Raw genomic sequence first — 19,383 nt, 5'->3', positions numbered from 1 at the left:
TTTGACTAAAGATTTCATTCCCTTTATCTCTATCAAGGAAATACTCCTTAAAAGTCGTGTCAACCAGGCACGGTGCTCACACCTGTAATCCCAGCACTTTGAGGGGGCAAGGCAGAGGATCAGTTGAAGCCAGGAGTTGAGACCACTCTGAGCAACATAGCAAAACCTCCATCTCTATTTTTATTTTTTTTAAAGTTAGTGCCAAGTATGTGGTTGCAATGAATTAGCAAAGCCTCTAAAGGAACACTGTGTGCCATTTAATCAGAAACAGGCTTCAAGGACACTGTGCATTTTGTGAGACACCACATGTGACTTCCTGATCTTTCACCTTTGGAACTCTGGGTCAGACATAGACTTTGGTCCTTAAAAACAAGAAGCTTAAATAGTGACCTCATCTTAGTTCTTGTAATGTAGTTGCAGATCAAATAACCATGATTCATAAACCAACACAAAGGAACCCTTTGCTTCTTGACTGACTCCAGAATGAGTGAACAACATGACTAAGAGCCTAGTCGCAGAGCCTTTCTCCAGACTACCTTGCTGGGTCCCAGATATTAATAGTCTTGGAAAGCAGTTTCTACAGCTGCTGCTTTGCCTGAAAATAGCAATGCTTTTCCCAAACATGCACATAACACTGCCTTCTCTTAACGAGACCTCCAAAATAAACAATAGTCACCCGTGACCTACTAAACAGTCATCACATGGAGATGAGTTTTTATCCTCACCTTCTTGCTTCTTCAGTGAACAAGTAGTAACAAGCAGCTCCTGCGTGTGCCTCGATCTGAGCTGGCATACCATTGATGCCAAGACTGTATAAAGTGCAAATTGAAAAACACAGGAGACTCACATCTATATCAGTGAACACATTTTCTTTCCTTTCTTACAGGGTTTTGGAAATTTGCCCATCTGCATGGCAAAGACCGATCTTTCTCTGTCTCACCAACCTGACAAAAAAGGTGTGCCAAGGGACTTCATCTTACCTATCAGTGATGTCCGGGCCAGCATAGGTGCTGGGTTCATTTACCCTTTGGTCGGAACGGTGAGTGAGTCACATTTTCCAAAAACCCTCCCCATTCTGCATTGTCGCAGTGCCTCAAATCGTTATGCTCCACCCACTCTTTAAAAATCATGGATTAGGGAGAATTGGGAGTAATTAATAGTACAGTATTCGCTATTTTTCTTAACACTCTGTCTCACCTACCTTTGCCATTGTGGTTTGGGTTTTTCTTTTTTTAGATCATGTGTTCAGGATCCTTAGAGTCATAATACTAATTTCCTTTCTAAGGCAAGTAAGAACATAACTTGGGAGAATTCAGTCTATTTAAATGGTAGAATGGCTTAGGACAGTGGTTGTCAACCTTTATCACACATAGCACCCAAAATGATGTAATCAGTAGGGTTGAATGCTCACACCAGACAGGATCTGCCCAGTCACCCCAAGGGCTGGGGAAAGCAGTCCTCACCCTCTCACTTCCCCAGCACATCAGGTGGGAAGTTCTGGCTTAGGAAATTACTGAATCATATGAATTCTCATTTTTGATGTTGTTGTGATGGGATTACGTTGCTATTGGTTGATTATTCTGTTATTTTGTGTTATCTATGGAGGTAAAGGAGATGAGCAGAGATATAAAAGCTTATCAAAGTGCTTAAAATCCATGAAGATTGGCTTCATTTGGTATAGCTACACAGTGATAGCCTTCCGTTGGTACCATCAGTGGCCTAAATTTGATTTCTTGTCTTTGGGAGTGCTCCTGAATTTGGTTTAGAATAAAAAAGAATTCTTAAAACCTGGCAGATCCCATGGCAAGAAAAGAAAAAAAATTCTAACCCATCATTATCATCATCATTAGTGCAAAGTGATCTGAGCTTAAACAGCATACATTATAATAATTTTTTATAATAAACCATGTGGCTCTATTGTGCAAACAAGCAATAGACAGACAAAAAGTGCAGATTCTTGCCTTGATATTTACATACTTCATCTAATATTGGACACAATGTTTTTTCAATCAGCATCATTTGAATTCTTCCTGCATGTGAGGCACAGAGATTTTAAGATGAGCAGGTGTGAGATGCATGGATTTGAATAGCATAGAGGTATCTGGAGAGCATTGTGTTGGTATTCTGAATGCCCTCAGATCCCAGGGGGATAACAGCTCATTATGCCTGGGGTAGAACTTACCTGGGCTGTGGAAGAAGAGGGGATTCTTCAAAAAGGGCTCAACCTCTGAACTGGCAAAACAGTGAGTTTTGACTCAAAGGCACCAGAGTACTAATACATGACATCCTCTTCTGGGGTGATCCAATGTGGCTGGAGTTGGATGAGGTGGGGAGGCTGGGGATGGGAATGGGAATGGGATTGGGATAGCAGGACGGGGTCACATGGCCAAGGATCTTGAAGACCATCTCACGGAACTTGAATCTGATCTCTACACACTGAGGAGCCACGGTAGGGTGGGTTTTTTGTTTGTTTCTTGGTTTTTTATTTTTTTATTTTTTGTTTTTAAATAAGGAGGAGAAGAATGTGGTCTGATGTGTATTTTAGAAAAATAGCTCTGGCAGCAATGTGGAGAATGTTTAGTGAAAAGAGAACCAGGCCCAGGGAGGTGGGTTAATTCAGCTGGGGCCAGAGGAAATCAAGGTCCACACTTTGGCCACAGAAGTAGATACGGAGAGTGAGGGTGAATTGCAGACATACTCTAAAAGTATCCTCCTACAGTAGGGGCCGGGTGAAGGGACTGTTCTAGCTTGGTGACTGGCTGGTGATGCCATCACCGTGTCATGGAAAGGACACGGGAGGAGGCAGATTGGCCAAGCCAGAAATGAGCCTGGCTTGAAGAGAGAGAGCTCAGAGGGTTAATAGCATCTAAGGAACAGTCTGTGTCTCCACTGGAAATACAGATACAGCTCTCCAAAGAAAGGGGCAGGAAGGTTGCCCTGGTGGGTTTAAGGATATGGGTGAAGGCACTCATTAAACAAGAGACACAGGGATAGCTGGAAATCAGTGAGAAGAGAGTAAAGGAAGACACCCCTGAAACACCCACTTTAATGCAGCCGACTCCTGGCAGGGGTGCCTTCCAGAAGGCAGGAAGGAAGGAACAGGGGCATGGCAGAGAACGTCCAGAAAAATCCCACAGACACCGCTCACAGCAATGTTGACACAGAGAGAAGGGTCCAGATGAAATGGGTTCTGAATGACATTTTCAGGTCTACAGTTCAGATCAGCAGTTGCCAGGAGTTGGGGGAGGGAAGTGTTTGACTGCAGAGGGGCAGGAGGGAACTTTTTGGGATAATGGAAATATCCTATGTTTTGACATGGTAGTGATTCCATGGCTATATACATTCTTCCAGACTCATAGACCTATACACGTGTGTTGCCCAGGCTGGACTCAAACTCCTGATCTCAAGCAATCCTCCCACCTCAGCTTCCCAAGTTGCTGTGACTATAGGTTCATGCCACTGCGCTGGACCTGTGTATCATTTAGTTATACCTCAGTTAACAAAAATGGGTACTGAAGAGCTTGCTGTATATTCCTTAGAATGGCCTCAGTCAGCCGGGTGCAGTGGCTCACGCCTGTAATCCCAGCACTTTGGGAGGCCAAGTTGGGGGGATCACAAGGTCAGGAGTTCGAGACCTGCCTGGCCAAAAGGGTGAAACCTCATCTCTACTAAAAATACAAAAATTTGCTGGGCATGGTGGCGGGCACCTATAATCCCAGCTACTCAGGAGGCTGAGGCAGGAGAATTGCTTGAACCTGGGAGGCAGAGGTTGCAGTAAGCCAAGACTGCGCCATTGTGCTTCAGCCCGGGTGACAGAGCAAGACTCCATCTCTAAATAAATACATACATACATACATACATACATAGAATGGCCTCAGTGATGGCCACTTTACTCCTGAGCTTTAGTTGGCAAAGGCCTTGGCTTAGGGATAAGAGGGTGGCTGGACAGTGCAGGCCCAGAGAGACTGGATCATCAGGGGAAGTGAGGGGTGATGGAGGTGCCCAAACAGAGCATGAAATGGTAGAGTAGATGAGAAGGTTAGCCTCGATCACGATCCGTCCTGTCCTACCCTCTGCAGACTCTAAACCCCGCAGCAGTTCACCCAACAAATTCATTCACTCGGCCAATGCTGCATAAGGCACTCAGCTCAGGGCTACAGGAAGCCCCAACCTAAAGAAGCTTTCTCTGCTTCAGGTAGTTTACAGCTGGTAGACGCAGATAGAAGTGAATTAGCAAAGAAAATAGTTTGATATAAAAATTGTGCATTTAACTGCAACCTTAATTCACTTCTGAGCATTTAATAGCCATTAAACAAAAACCAGGGCCCACACAGTGGTTCACACTTACAATCGAAGCACTTTTGGAAGCCAAGGTAGAAGGATTGCTTCAGGCCAGGAGTTCAAGACCAGCCTGGGCAACATAGCCAGACTGTGTCTCTACTTAAACCAAAATTAGCCAGGAGTCATGGCACACACCTGGAGTCCCAGCTACTCAGGAGGCTGAAATGGGAGGATTACTTGAGCCCAGGAGTTTGAGGCTACACTGACCTATGATCATATCATTGCACTCCAGCCTGGGAGATAGAGTGAGACCTCTGTCTCTAAAAAAATGGAATAAAATAATAAAAAACACAATATAATTTAAAATCTTTGGAGTCACTAAACAAATATACAATGTGAATCTCCTCCCACTCCAGCTAACACTACCATATCCAACACCAGGTAAAGACCAAAGCCGTTCTGGGAAATCAGAATCTGTTGCCATGGCTGATGCCTGGACACCAGGCTGTCCGCTCCTGATGTCACTCTTTGACTTATGACTTGTTAGAAAATGAATGCGTGGAATGGCCCTGGAGTAGCCGCTGCAGCTCTCTGGGTTTCCTGAAGTGAGCCCTCTGTGTCATTATCTGGTCTTCTCAGCCCTCAGCCGAGTTCCTCCTGTGGCCACATGTGGGGTCGCAGTGAGCATCAGTGCACAGTGATGAAATCTGGAACAATCGGGTGTGGGGTGTGAGGGAAGGGAGTGATGCCTGACTACAGAAGTTCCTGGAGGTCAGGAAACTCTCACTGGAGGTGGTGGCCCTAGAGGGCTGCTTTCTATGACAGAGCAGGAAGCTGCATGTGTAGTGGGACACATGCATCAGAGGGGCCAGGATCTCCTAATAAGGACTGGTATTTACTTTTACTTGAACCCATTCTGGGCCTTACCACAGTCTGCTGAAATGCCTTGAACATTCATCACCCATGTGGGAGACAGGATAGTAATTTCCTGCTGAGATGACTGAGGGGACAGGGAATGGGGACACCAGGGGGACTGGCTCCTGCAGGTGAGAAAATTCTAGCAAAACGAATCACTCTTCTGCTTAGTCACCCAATGTGCGCTTATTAGAGTGCTGCTGAAAAACATATTCGTCTATCCACTCCAGAAAGATAGTCCAAACTGAGACCTCAAGATCAGAAAGGCTCCCAATCTCCTGCAGGGTTCATTCATTTACTCAGTGAATTATTAAATGCCTACAGCACGCAGGGCCATCAGCCCAACGGCTATGAGAAAGAGATTCAGTCCTTTCCTCACAGGCCTTATGATAGACTCCAGTAAATAAAACAATACAGGCACAGAATGTGGCAGGCTTTATAAGAAAGCCTCTCTTGTTGTGTCCTCAAGGGAAGCAGAGAATCTCCCCTCTGGCTCTAGTTGGAGAATCCCAACCCAAGCAAGTCCATCTTTGAACAATAAACATCTCCAGTATTGCTGGCTTTGGAAGACCCCATGGTGAGATGCTGGAGCTTTTTTCCGCTCCTGATTTCACTTTCTAAATATTTACTTTTACTTTCCATGTTCACTTGTAGGCCAGATTTTTTTTTCCTACCATTGAATTATTTCCTCATGTTCTATTTAATTATTGTTTTAATTGGCATTGGTGGCCACAAATAATAATAAATACTATTAACTGGTGTAACAGCTTCACTAGTCTATTTAACTTCCCCATGCTGTTGTAACTGAAGCACCCAGCACAAGCATTCCCAGCTCGTGGATGTCTAAGACCTTTGAGGTCATTCTTACATGCATTGCTAGTGTTTTCCATATTCCTTGATGGTAACCAATTTTTCCTTCCTAAAATAACTTTCTTCATTCCTAGTAAGCTTCATATGTATTTTGTGTATTCTTCCCTCTTTTTTATGACATTATACATATTATTGAAAGCTAGAAAATAATACAAGATGCTTGACTGACATAATACCACTTAGTACATCTTTTTGTAAGAAATAGATTTTCTAATACAAATCTTTGATATAGGAAGAAATGAGCAAGTTGTTTTTTAAGGTTTTCCAACCCTATATTCTAATACAAATTACCCTGTTATGGTATGCTTCCAAAATTCTTTCAAGGATTACAGTTTATAGTGTTCAATAAACCTAATAGTTTATAAAACTTCTCAAAAAATAATCTCATGCCAAAAATAATTTAGTAGTAGGTGGTCTTTGTCTTGTGGTCACATTGTTTTGATATTGTCTTTAAGTTTCTGTAATTTACAAGGGCTGTTTAATCAGTTGGCATAAATTTCATGACAAAATTGCTAATATGTAAGCAAAATATATGAAATGATATTTTTGAGAAGTAAATTACATTCCATATAGAAAAAGACTAGAAAGACTACACCAAAACCTTCAATTAGACAGTGATATTATGAGTAGCTTTTTTTCTTCTCTTTTTTGTATAGATCAAATTACTACGTTGGGTGTATATCACTTTTATAACATGAAAATACAGTAAATAGGGCGATGATAAACTGCAAGTGCTTGGGGAGAAGGCTTAACTCAGGCCAGTTGCAAGAGAGTGAGAACACACACACAGCCTGTGGGAGCGGGCTCCGTGCCGTCACCTGGCCGGTCCTGGCTGTGTTGCTGTGTTTTCGCACCTCAAAAGTTGGGACAGCAAGGAAAGGCCATAAGAGCTAGAATGTTTCTATAAGAAGTGTATTCAGTATGATTTGTCTATCTCTGACTAATGTGTGCAAACCCCAGATTCCACTAAGCAAATGCAAGATTGTTTTTCCCTGTTAATTTTTTCCTGGGCCCTTCTTGCTTACTGTGTTGGGCATTGGAGAGGGGGTGATTGACTTATTTCTTCTCACAGTGTTTTCTCTCGCTCTCTTTTTTTTTTTTTTTTTTTTTTGAGACAGAGTATTGCTCTGTCACCCAGGCTGGAGTGCAGTAGCATGATCTCGGCTCACTGCAACCTCCGCCTTCCAGGTTCAAGTGATACTCCTGCCTCAGCCTCCCAAGTAGCGTGGACTACAAGTGCATGCCACCACATCTGGCTCAATTTTTATATTTTTCATAGAGACTGGGGTCTCACCATATTGGCCGGGCTGTTCTCAAACTCCTGACCTCAAGTAAGCCACCATGCCCAGCCATCTCTCACAGTGTTTTTTAAAACAACAATGCATTTTCACAACAGTTGGCCTGGAGAGGTGTCCAACCAAGTTGGAATTCATAGCAGATATCCATTTGAAGTTAATTTTTGGTGTATTTGACTGTTTTCCATTGACTTCACATTGAGGCAGTGAGAGAGACTTGAAGAACTTAGAATATGAACCCTTTTCTCACTGGCAAACATGGGACATAGAAGCATGTCTTGACAGCAATTTATGGCAACACTCTGGGCTGGAATCTAGGGGTTAGGCAGCCTGGCCGGTTTTGTAAATTAGCCAGGCCACCCTCAGAGTCAGTTTGAGGGTTTAGTGGGAAGCCTGAATAAAAAGAGAAGTTAAACTTTTAAGAAAAGGGTCAAGCTTTAAAACTGGAATTGGCTTTTCAAATTTAATGAGTAAAAAGAAACCCCAAAACTGGAATTGTAATTGTGGAGAAGTACAAATTATAATATTTGGAATATCATCTACAAGGAATGAAACTATCCAGAAGCATTTAGATGGTAGTCATTGATTGTAGGGTATCTCTGGGGGAAGGGTGGCTCCTGGCACTGTAGAGAAAGACCATCGGTGCTTCCGTCTCCCAGTTGGAGGAAAGGGATACACTGTGGAGGTCCCAGCAGCTTAGGGCCTGCCCCCATGTGGTTATGTCTGCATGGTTTCCTTCCCTCTGTCTTCCTGTAACTCTTTCACCCTGGCCCCTGTGCCCTTTCTGGGCAGAGGGTGACAGGAGGCACTGCATGGGTGCATTCTTTTTTTTTTTTTTTTTTTTTTTTTGAGACAGAGTCTTACTCTGTTGCCTGGGCTGGAGTGCAGTGGCATGATCTCGGCTCACTGCAACCTCCATCTCCCGGGTTCAAGCGATTCTCCTGCCTCAGCTTCCCGAGTAGCTGGGATTACAGGCGGCCACCACTACGCCCAGCTAATTTTTTCCCATTTTAGTAGAGACGGGGTTTCACCACATTGTTCAGGCTGGTCTCAAACTCCTGACCTCGTGATTCACCCGCCTCAACCTCCCAACGTGCTGGGATTACAGGTGTGAGCCACCGCCCCCGGCCAAGTACATGCTTTTTTTCCTCTTGTTGGGATTGGCCTGGGCTATACCTATCTCATGGTGGAAGCCTGCCTAGGGACCAGGCCCTAGAAGACCAGCAGTTTATTTAACTGGGTTGGCCTTTGTCCCCACTCCCTGTGACCCGGCCCTGCCATATCTTTACCCAGGTGCACCACTGACATCATTGCTCGGCTGGACTCTGGAAAGCAGGAAATTGCTGGAGCATGTTTGGGGCATCAGTGATGTCACCCGCTACGAATGCCGGGTGGGGTTACTGGACTGAGGGCCATGAAAAAAGAAAGCTGTGGCCCTGCCCCGTGGACTCACTGCCGTTCTGTTCTTTCTCACGTTTCAGTTCAGCTCACTTTGTTTTCCGTCCCCCTCCCTCTACTGTAAAAGTATGTACTCAGTGTTTCATTTCCTGCTGGATCTGATTCAGGTCAGTGATGAAGTTCTTTGCGAGCTCAGTGGGGAGGCGTTTCCTCCCTTTCATACCGGCCCTGCTTAGGGATGCATGGTTGGTTATATACTTGCTTCACTCGGTTAGGCATGGAGGAGAATTCATTCAGACCTCATAGGTTTAAATCAAATGCATGACCCTTCACATTTTCCAGAGATTTAGACAGTTACAGTGAGACAACTAAACATTCACCCCCCAAGCTGCACTTGGAGATGTGTAAGCAGTAATGTAGTCATGCGCTCCCCATGATATGAGAGTGTGCAGAACGCCACTCCGCACAGCAGGTCCACCAGGACCTCCTCAGGGAGCATCTTGCCTACAAAATCACCCATCCCTTTTTCCCCACTCTCTTCACTTTCCCTACATTTCCACTCCCACACCCACAAATAAACAAAGAAACTTTGAGCTTATTTTACAAAAGTCTTTGAAATGGCCCTCCTCTCTCCGATGCTCCTGGGCCCTGGTTTGGCCCCATCTGTGCAGTCTCTCTGATGAGTGTGAAATAAGCCAGGTTTGGCTCATGCTCTCCCTGTGAGCTTGCTCTCCCCGTGAGCCTGCCCTCTCCATCTGGCCTCACTTTGTTTGTGTCCCTGTGTCCTTTTTCTCTGATCCTGGGATCCTGGTGGTTTCCTCCTCCCCGCCCAGCTTGGGTCCTTTTCCCCAGGGTTCTTCCCTATCTCTACATCAGAATTTCCTGCTTTCTCCCAAATATGCATTTCCCTGGCCCAGGCATCCATTGCTTCCTCTCATCGTGAGGTCCCTGCAGCAGGCTGCCGATGGTGTTGTGGCCATGCCTTCCTCCACAACCCAGGGAAAGCTACATGTGTGTCTGTCCCATAGGGAAGGAGTCATCCCTGTCTCTTCAGTGTGGCATGTTCAGGAGGAAGGAAAGTAACCAGCGTCGTTCTCAATTTCCGGAAACTGTTTATCATATTGACAAGAAGAAGAAAGCTTTGTGACTCATGAGAATGATGTTTTCCTCTCTGGTACATAAGGTTATGTAGGTCCAATCCATTGTGTAGAGGATCTTTTCTCCCTTAATGGGATGTACACTTATTTTTAGCACAAGTATAAAACTACCTTAAATGAAATCAGCCTCAGCCAGGGAAATATGCTGAGTAATAATGTTGCCAGGTACTATACCACTGAGTTGAGTTTGCAATTCACTGCTATTAATCCCTGCGTGTTAGTTCTGAATTTTTACCCTTTGCATACGTAGAAAAATGGTGTTTCTCTTCAGAGTCAAGGAGGGAAAAAAGAAAAGATAAAAGACGCTTATAACACTTTTGTGTCCACCCCTAAAATCAGCATATTGATCTACTATTTTTCTAGGTATTGATGGAATATTGACTCATATACTTTCATACAACTGGTAATATATATATAGAGAGAGAGACTCATTTTTCTTCTTCCACTTTCATCTACAGCCTACTTGCTTTTCCCCCCATTTTTTGTTTGGATTCATAGCATAAATTGACAACAAAGATACATCTCAATTTAGAGCTTCCAAAAGGCACCCATAAAAGTATCTGGTGCTCATGGAATTTCTCTTTCTTCTGTGTCTCTTAGTTACACTTTTCTCTTATTACAGTTTTCTATCCAGCCGTGGCTAAGAGGCATATAATCAGAAGCAGCTAAGCAATGTATGCAAGGGAAATAAAATGAACGCAAACCAAGATAACCGGTTTTGTAAATTAGATAGCAAGGCCACCCTCAGAGTCAGTTTGAGGGTTTCGTGGGAAGCCTAAGAAATATAACTGATATAACTGATATATTATCAGTTATAAAAAAAGTTATAAGAAAAGGGTCAAGCTTTAAAACTGGAATTGGCTTTTCAAATTTAATGAGCAAAAAGAAACCCCAAAACTGGAATTGTAATTGTGGAGAAATAGAACTGATAATATCTGGAACTTGCAGCAGTTTACAGGCTTAACTATGTATGTGTTCCTTAAATTATCCACCCGCAGATATCAGATTACAATAAGTCCTCACTTAATGTCATTGATAGGTTCTTGGAAACTACCACTTTAAGCAAAAGGACATAATGCATACGAAACCAGTTTTCCCATAGTCTAATTGATAGGAAAAAGAGTTGAGTTATGAAGCCATACAGTACCTCGTTTGGCTTAAAGTCACTGTTTCCAAGAACATATCCACAATGTTAAGTAAGGACTTACTGTAAATGAAAATATTTGCAGTAAATCGCTTTTGAGAGAATTGGTTATCACACTCTTCTCTGGGTATCACTGAAAATTCAGAATGTTTAGTTACATCAGGCTATACTCACTGGTATGAAATCAGGGAGCAAGTATAAAGTAGGTGTAGGGAAATAATTTATGTTGGATTAAATGATCCAATGAAGGAATTTTATTAAGCCCCTAGAAATCCCAGAATGAAAATGTATAACTGCATGACTAACCCCTGTAAGAATTTGCTGGGGTTTCTGCATTAAGTACGCTTCCCAGGCCATTTGTAATGAAGGTACCGTGATCTGTTAAGGAAGAGACCTACACCTGGGAACATAAACAGCCAATTCCATCCTGGACATCAGTCTCCTGTTTGACTCATTCCAACCCCAAGAATATGTTGTAGAGTGTAGGACCCATGAAAGTTACCTACTGTGCTTCCCTGTACCTTCCATCATCCAGTTCCCAAACATACCTGTGTTTCTTCTCTGAATGCATAGTTACTTGGGATCCCATGCTGTATTAGTCTGTTCTCACACTGCTGTAAAGAACTACTTGAGAGTGGATAGTTTATAAAGAAACAAGTTTTAATTGACTCAGTTTTGCAGGCTCTACAGGAGGCATGGCTGGGGAGGCCTCAGGAAACTTACAATCATGGGGAAGGCAAAGGGGAAGCAAGTACATATTCACATGGCAGCAGGAAAGAGAGAGAGTGAAGGGGCAGTGCCACACACTTTTAAACAACCAGATCTCATGAGAACTCACTAGCACGAGAACAACAAAGGGGAAATTCACCCCAATGATCCAGTCACCTCCCACCAGGCCCCTCCTCCAACACTGAAGCTCATAATTCATCATGAGATTTGGCTGGGGACAGTGCCAAACCATATCATATGCCTCTCCCAGGACTGGTGTTGGAGGAACAGTGCCTTTGTCACACCTACCAGAATATACTCACCCACCTCCAGACACTCCATTTCTCTTTCAAGCACACCTCCTCACTTGTGCCGCCAGCTAAGGTTTACTGCAGTTACTTCCTTTGTGTGTCCTCTTACCTTACCAAGTCGCCTCACTCACCATCTACTGTTAATTAAATTACCACCTCTCCCACTTCCCCACCTCCAGAGTAGAGACTGTGCCTTCAGTTCTCTTGGCCTTCCCACAATGGGAAGTCTGGTGTGGAACATACCCTAGGAGCCAACTAAATGTGGTAGTGGCCTGCCAACCCTGCAGAGGGCTAGCAAATCTTCAGGGAGTCTGCTGCTGGTGGAAACTCACCAGTACTAGAATCCCAGGCTCCAAAGAAGTCTAGAAAAGTACGTCTTTTAAGGAGCTAATAAGAGGTTCAAGTTTCCACAAATCCTATCTGCTCTTGGCCTAGTTCTTTTGGGATCAGTGTGCTAGTCTCTCTTGTCAAACTAGTTACTGACCAGCAAGACTAAAAAACCAGGCCCAAACACATTCTATTCATGTGCTTAGATATAGACCTATGGATCAAATATCCCACTGTAAAGCAAAAAAGCAAACTGTTTTTCCCTTGTACTCTCACACTCAACAATAGCACACTTCTGTGGCTGGCTGTGTGGGGGCTTTTCCTTACACACCAAACATTTCTCACAGAGACCAACTGGGTGTCCTCTTATTCAATTCAATCCTGACACTGTCTACCTGCAGATAGTGTCCAATCCCACAGATTGATGGCTCGATCCCATGAGACCAGCCCCACTTCAAGCACTAATTCCAAGTCCAGGAGACGCATACTTCTGACTGCCTGGCTAAAAACTACATCCACAGCCGGTCATGGTGGTTCACGCCTGTAATCCCAGCACTTTGGGAGACCAAGGTGGGTGGATCACTTGAGATCAGGGGTTTGAGACCAGCCTGGCCAACATGGTGAAACCCCATCTATATTAAAAATACAAAAATTAAGCTGGGCATGGTGGCTCACACCAGTAATCCCAGCACTTTGGGAGGCCGGGGCAGGCGGATCACGAGGTCAGATCAAGACCATCCTGGCTAACATGGTGAAACCCCATCTCTACTAAAAATACAAAAAAAAAAAAAAATTAGCCAGGCATGGTGGCGGATGCCTGTAGTCCCAGCTACTTGGAAGGCTGAGGCAGGAGAATGGCCTGAACCCATGAGGCGGAGCTTGCAGTGAGCAGAGATCATGTCACTGCACTCCAGCCTGGGTGAGAGAGTGAGGCTCCATCTCAAAAAAATAAATAAATGAAATAAAATACAAAAATTAGTTGGGTGTGGTGGTGGGCTCCTATAAGCCCAGCTACCAGGGAGGCTGAGGCAGGAGAATTGCTTGAACCCGGGAGGCAGAGGTTGCAGTGAGTTGAGATCCTGCAACTGTACTCCAGCCTGGGAGACAGAATGAGACTCCATCTCAAAAAAAAAAAAAAAAAAAAAAAAAAAAGGGTTCGCATGAGCTCCCTCCCTGGGTTCAATTAAGTTCCTAGGATGGCTCACAGAACTCAGAGAAACATTTACAGAGCTGTTATGATATATATTGATTTTCATTGATGAACACTGATGCAAAAATCCTCAATAAAATACTGGCAAAACAAATCCAGCAGCACATCAAAAAGCTTATCCACCATGATCAAGTGGGCTTCATCCCTGGGATGCAAGGCTGGTTCAATATATGCAAATCAATAAATGTAATCCAGCATATAAACAGAACCAAAGACAAAAACCACATGATTATCTCAATGGATGCAGAAAAGGCCTTTGACAAAATTCAACAACCCTTCATGCTAAAAACTCTCAATAAAGTAGGTATTAATGGGATGTATTTCAAAATAATAAGAGCTATCTATGACAAACCCACAGCCAATATCATACTGAATGGGCAAAAACTGGAGAATTCCCTTTGAAAACTGGCACAAGACAGGGATGCCCTCTCTCACCACTCTTATTCAACATAGTGATGGAAGTTCTGGCCAGGGCAATCAGGCAGGAGAAGTAAATAAAGGGTATTCAATTAGGAAAAGAGGAAGTCAAATTGTCCCTGTTTACAGATGACATGATTGTACATCTAGAAAATCCCATTGTCTCAGCCCAGAATCTCCTTAAGATGATAAGCAACTTCAGCAAAGTCTCAGGATACAAAATCAATGTACAAAAATCACAAGCATTCTTACACACCAACAACAAACAAACAGAGAGCCAAATCATGAGTGAACTCCCATTCACAATTGCTTCAAAAAGAATAAAATACCTAGGAATTCAACTTACAAGGGATGTGAAGGACCTCTTCAAGGAGAACTGCAAACCACTGCTCCAGGAAATAAAAGAGGATACAAACAAATGGAAGAACATTCCATGCTCGTGGGTGGGAAGAATCAATCTCGTGAAAAAGGCCATACTGCCCAAGGTAATTTACACATTCAATGCCATCCCCATAAAGCTACCAATGACTTTCTTCACAGAATTGGAAAAAACTACTTTAAAGTTCATATGGAACCAAAAAAGAGCCCACATCACCAAGTCAATCCTAAGCCAAAAGAACAACGCTGGAGGCATCACACTACCTGACTTCAAACTATACTAGAAGGCTACAGTAACCAAAACAGCATGGTACTGGTACCAAAACAGAGATATAGATCAATGGAACAGAACAGAGCCCTCAGAAATAACACCACATATCTACAACTATCTGATCTTTGACAAACCTGAGAAAAACAAGCAATGGGGAAAGGATTCCCTGTCTAATAAATGGTGCTGGGAAAACTGGCTAGCCATATGTAGAAAGCTGAAACTGGATCCCTTCCTTACACCTTATACAAAAATCAATTCAAGATGGATTAAAGACTTAAACGTTCAACCTAAAACCATAAAAACCCTAGAAGAAAACCTAGGCATTACCATTCAGGACATAGGCATGGGCAAGGACTTCATGTCTAAAACACCAAAAGCAATGGCAACAAAAGACAAAATTGACAAATGGGATCTAATTAAACTAAAGAGCTTCTGCACAGCAAAACAAACTACCATCAGAGTCAACAGGCAACCTACAAAATGGGAGAAAATTTTCACAACCTACTCATCTGACAAAGGACTAATATCTAGAATCTACAATGAACTCAAACAAATTTACAAGAAAAAAACAAACAACCCCATCAAAAAGTGGGCGAAGGACATGAACAGACACTTCTCAAAAGAAGACATTTATGCAGCCAAAAACACATGAAAAAATGTTCACCATCACTGGCCATCAGAGAAATGCAAATCAAAACCACTATGAGATACCATCTCACACCAGTTAGAATGGCAATCATTAAAAAGTCAGGAAACAACAGGTACTGGAGAGGATGTGGAGAAATAGGAACACTTTTACACTGTTGGTGGGACTGTAAACTAGTTCAACCATTGTGGAAGTCAGTGTGGCAATTCCTCAGGGATCTAGAACTAGAAATACCATTTGACCCAGCCATCCCATTACTGGGTATATACCCAAAGGACTATAAATCATGCTGCTATAAAGACACATGCACACGTATGTTTATTGTGGCATTATTCACAATAGCAAAGACTTGGAACCAACCCAAATGTCCAACAATGATAGACTGGATTCAGAAAATGTGGCACATATACACCATAGAATACTATGCAGCCATAAAAAATGATGAGTTCATGTCCTTTGTAGGGACATGGATGAAATTGGAAATCATCATTCTCAGCAAACTATCGCAAGAACAAAAAACCAAACACCGCATATTCTCACTCATAGGTGGGAATTGAACAATGAGAACACATGGACACAGGAAGGGGAACATCACACTCTGTGGACTGTTGTGGGGTGGGGGGAGGGTTAGCACTGGGAGATATTCCTAATGCTAGATGACGAGTTAGTGGGTGCAGTGCACCAGCATGGCACACGTATACATATGTAACTAACCTGCACATTGTGCACATGTACCCTAAAACTTAAAGTATAATAATAATAATAATAAAAATACATCACCAAAAAAATAAATAAATAAAGAGGGCATTATAAAATGCCTCATGGAAAAAATATTATTTTAACAATTAGTAAAGTAAAATAAAAATTTGTGACTCATAAAGACACAGTTCATTTTCATCCTCTATTTTTTTTTTTACAAATGGGACTTGAATATTTTAAGATAAAATTTAAAAAATCAAGTAATTTTAATCGGAAATTTCAAAAAAATAAAACCCTGAATCCAATTCAAATTTCACTTACTTGGAAATTGTCACTGATATAAATTTATTTATATAAATGTGATATAACCAATAAAGATATGCAATAGAGTCATTGTTAATTTGGGTAAAAAAATTTTAAAAACAATGCAAACTTGTATTACCTCCATATGTATGTATGTACACATGTACACATATATGAATATTTATATATATATTTGTGTACACACACCATATATATACCTGTGTATAAATGAATAACAATGGAATATCAGTTGGCCTCTACTACAACATTTGAAGGCCAATTGCACAATGGCCAGAACAGAGACGACATCAGAATGCAACTTAAAATTTCCAAGATGACTTGAATTATATCTGAATTTCTAACAGGGCATAGAGAAATTAAAATCTTGTTTGATTATGCTTCTTTGTTTATTACTGGGAGAGCCTCACATGCAAAGCAGATCAGGATATTCTCTTACCAAATGTGTTAATTAACAGTCAGTTCATAATGTAAGGGTGACTCAAATAGCAGATTCAATATCAAACAGGAAGGGCTTTTGTAGCCCGTTCTATTTTCGGTCAACCACAAACCTCCCACTCCTGCTGAAAAAAAAACTTAAAAGGCAGGTGGAGGAAAATATGTTCTATACCAAGGGGTAGTTTCCGGGTCTGCAAAAGACATAGTGTGCCACCCACAAACACACAAGTTCAAGGAGCGTGGCTCAATCCTTCAGAAAATTGGTTCTAACTTTCAAATCATTAGGGATCTTCTTTATGAAAGATATAGCAAACAAAAACACAAAATATACCCCTCTAAGATTATTAGGAAGTTAAAAAAAAGTGACTTATAACTTTTAATAAATAACTAGGGAGGTAAGCTTGTTCATTTCTGAGATTCACAACTTTTATAAAGGTGCTGTATTAATACTTGAATTGTGCTATGTTCAATAGAAGCAATGAGACATAAGCCATACTGAGAGAAGAAAAAAATTTTACAACAAGAAAATCTAATGCTGTTTAATTTCTTTAAATATTTATTAATTTCTGAATGCTATGTGATTGCTTTTATATTAATTTTTCAGTAGAGAAATTGAATACAATTGAATACAATTTCTCAGTTGAGAAATTAAATACAATGGATTTTAGTGTGATGACATACTTGATGGGATGATTTTAAAATCATGATTTTAATTAGATATAATACTTTTAGGTAGAATAATAAAAATAAAGGAAAACCGATTTTCTTTAAATTCCATCAATCATTTCTTTCTCACAATAATTAATATGTAATTTACCAATGATGTAGTAGATTAATACCAAATTCTCTTACTTTTGGTTTCATCAAAAACTGATGAGCATTTTTCTCTGATTGATGTTCAGTTACTTTCAGATGGCTTGTAATCTTGTACTTTCAACATTAAAGATTTTTTTCACATATTGATACCAATCATTTTATGATATATCTGATTTTATAATTATGTATTCATTGTTTTCAAATGAGAGTTATGGTTGTATACAGTAAGAATTATAATAGAGGAAGTTATCTGGTGCTCCAGTAATTTAAATAAGAGAAGATATAAAGATCTCAGGCTTTGTATCAATATTTTAATTGGATCCTGAAAAATGAATGAAGATAGACAGAAAACAAGTAAAAAATGGTCTAAGCAGATGGAATAGAAGGAGTAAAAGGAGAGTAATAGAAAAGTGTGTGTGTCTTTGAAGGAACATAACCTGTTCTGGGTGTGGCTACAGCACAGGTTTGTGAAGGAAAATGTTAAATGATTGAGGAGAATGTCTCTCAATATCAGTGATTTTGTATTTTACCCTTCAATGATGGGACATAAGTAAACAATTTTTAAAAGCATAGTGGGTGTGTGTGTATATAAATATATAGTATATATAGTATATAGCATGTCTATACTTATACTATATACATACATATATTGTGTATGTATATATGTATATATAGTATATATATATACTTATTTTCATTCTAGATAGAAGTTTTTGAGATGCAGTTAGAAGAAAAAGTCAGAAAGAATAGTCAAGATTATTCCAGCAGTACAGGCATGATGTGATGAATGACTAAATTAAAACATTAACAGCAACACAGAAGAGAAATGGCAGAATAGAAAGGTAATTCAAGGTAGAAACAGCTGAACTTAATAATTCATTTAGAAGGAAGAGTCAAGGTATAAATACTCTAAATTTTCTTGGCGACTGGCTTGATATTATCATCATTAGCTGAGATGGGCAATGCTTTAAAAGAAATAGATTTATTTGCCAAAATATAAAATGTGTTTATGGCTATGTCAAATTTGAGATGCAGGTGGTGAAGACAGAGGGGGAGAATCAGTTGACATTTTAAAATATAGGTTTGAAACCTACAGGAAAATATTGGAGTAAAAAAAAAATAAAGAAAATCAAACGTCAAAGGAAATGCTGGAAGTGTGGGAATGGATAAAAGGAGCACAGGAAAAGTGTGCAGAGCATTGTTACCCAAAGTGCTGTGGGAATTTTATACACATATGAATACAACTCGCAAAACACACAAATATTTTTGCTTCCCTGGATCATTTACTGGAGTCTTTTACATACACATTCTGAAGTATAAGGTATGCAGAATTTTCTAAGCGTATCATAGAATTCCATTCCAAGAATACATTTCAGGAAAACTATTGTCAATCAGGGAAACATTGGTGCAGAATAGTAAGAAAAGAAATACCCATTAAGACTAGTACTTACACAGTGGACATGAAAAATTAGGCAGCAAGGAGTTATTAAAAAGAAAGCATGGGCTGGGCATTGTGGCTCATGCCTATAATCCCAGCACTTTGGGAGGCCGAGGCGGGCGGATCACCTGAGGTTGGGAGTTTGAGACCAGCCTGACCAACATGAAGAAACCCCATCTCTAGTAAAAATACAAAATTAGCTGGGCATGGTGGCACATGCTTGTAATCGCAGCTACTCGGGAGGCTGAGGCAGGAGAGTCTCTTGAACCTGGGAGGTGGAGGTTGCAGTGAGCTGAGATCACACTGTTGCACTCCAGCCTGGGTGAAAAGAGGGAAACTTCAT

General features: G+C 41.3%; 1 protein-coding gene across 3 annotated transcripts in view; it reads left to right on the top strand.

The window, feature by feature from the left end:
• LOC112204071 (monofunctional C1-tetrahydrofolate synthase, mitochondrial-like) overlaps positions 1-19,383 on the top strand; it is a 151,096-nt gene that overhangs the window by 3,165 nt on the left and 128,548 nt on the right. For 2 of the 3 annotated variants that reach the window (XM_063787741.1, XM_063787742.1), the window contains exon 3: positions 887-1,039. In XM_063787741.1, coding sequence (XP_063643811.1) covers positions 887-1,039 — 153 coding nt within the window. Of the gene's footprint in view, positions 1-886; positions 1,040-8,654; positions 13,457-19,383 lie in introns of those variants that run through there. The other variant, XM_063787743.1, reaches the window with a different exon arrangement.

Source organism: Pan troglodytes, chromosome 11 (assembly GCF_028858775.2).
Source record: "Pan troglodytes isolate AG18354 chromosome 11, NHGRI_mPanTro3-v2.0_pri, whole genome shotgun sequence".
Taxonomy (NCBI): Eukaryota; Metazoa; Chordata; class Mammalia; order Primates; family Hominidae; genus Pan; species Pan troglodytes.
This window is presented reverse-complemented; position numbering and strand designations above follow the sequence as displayed.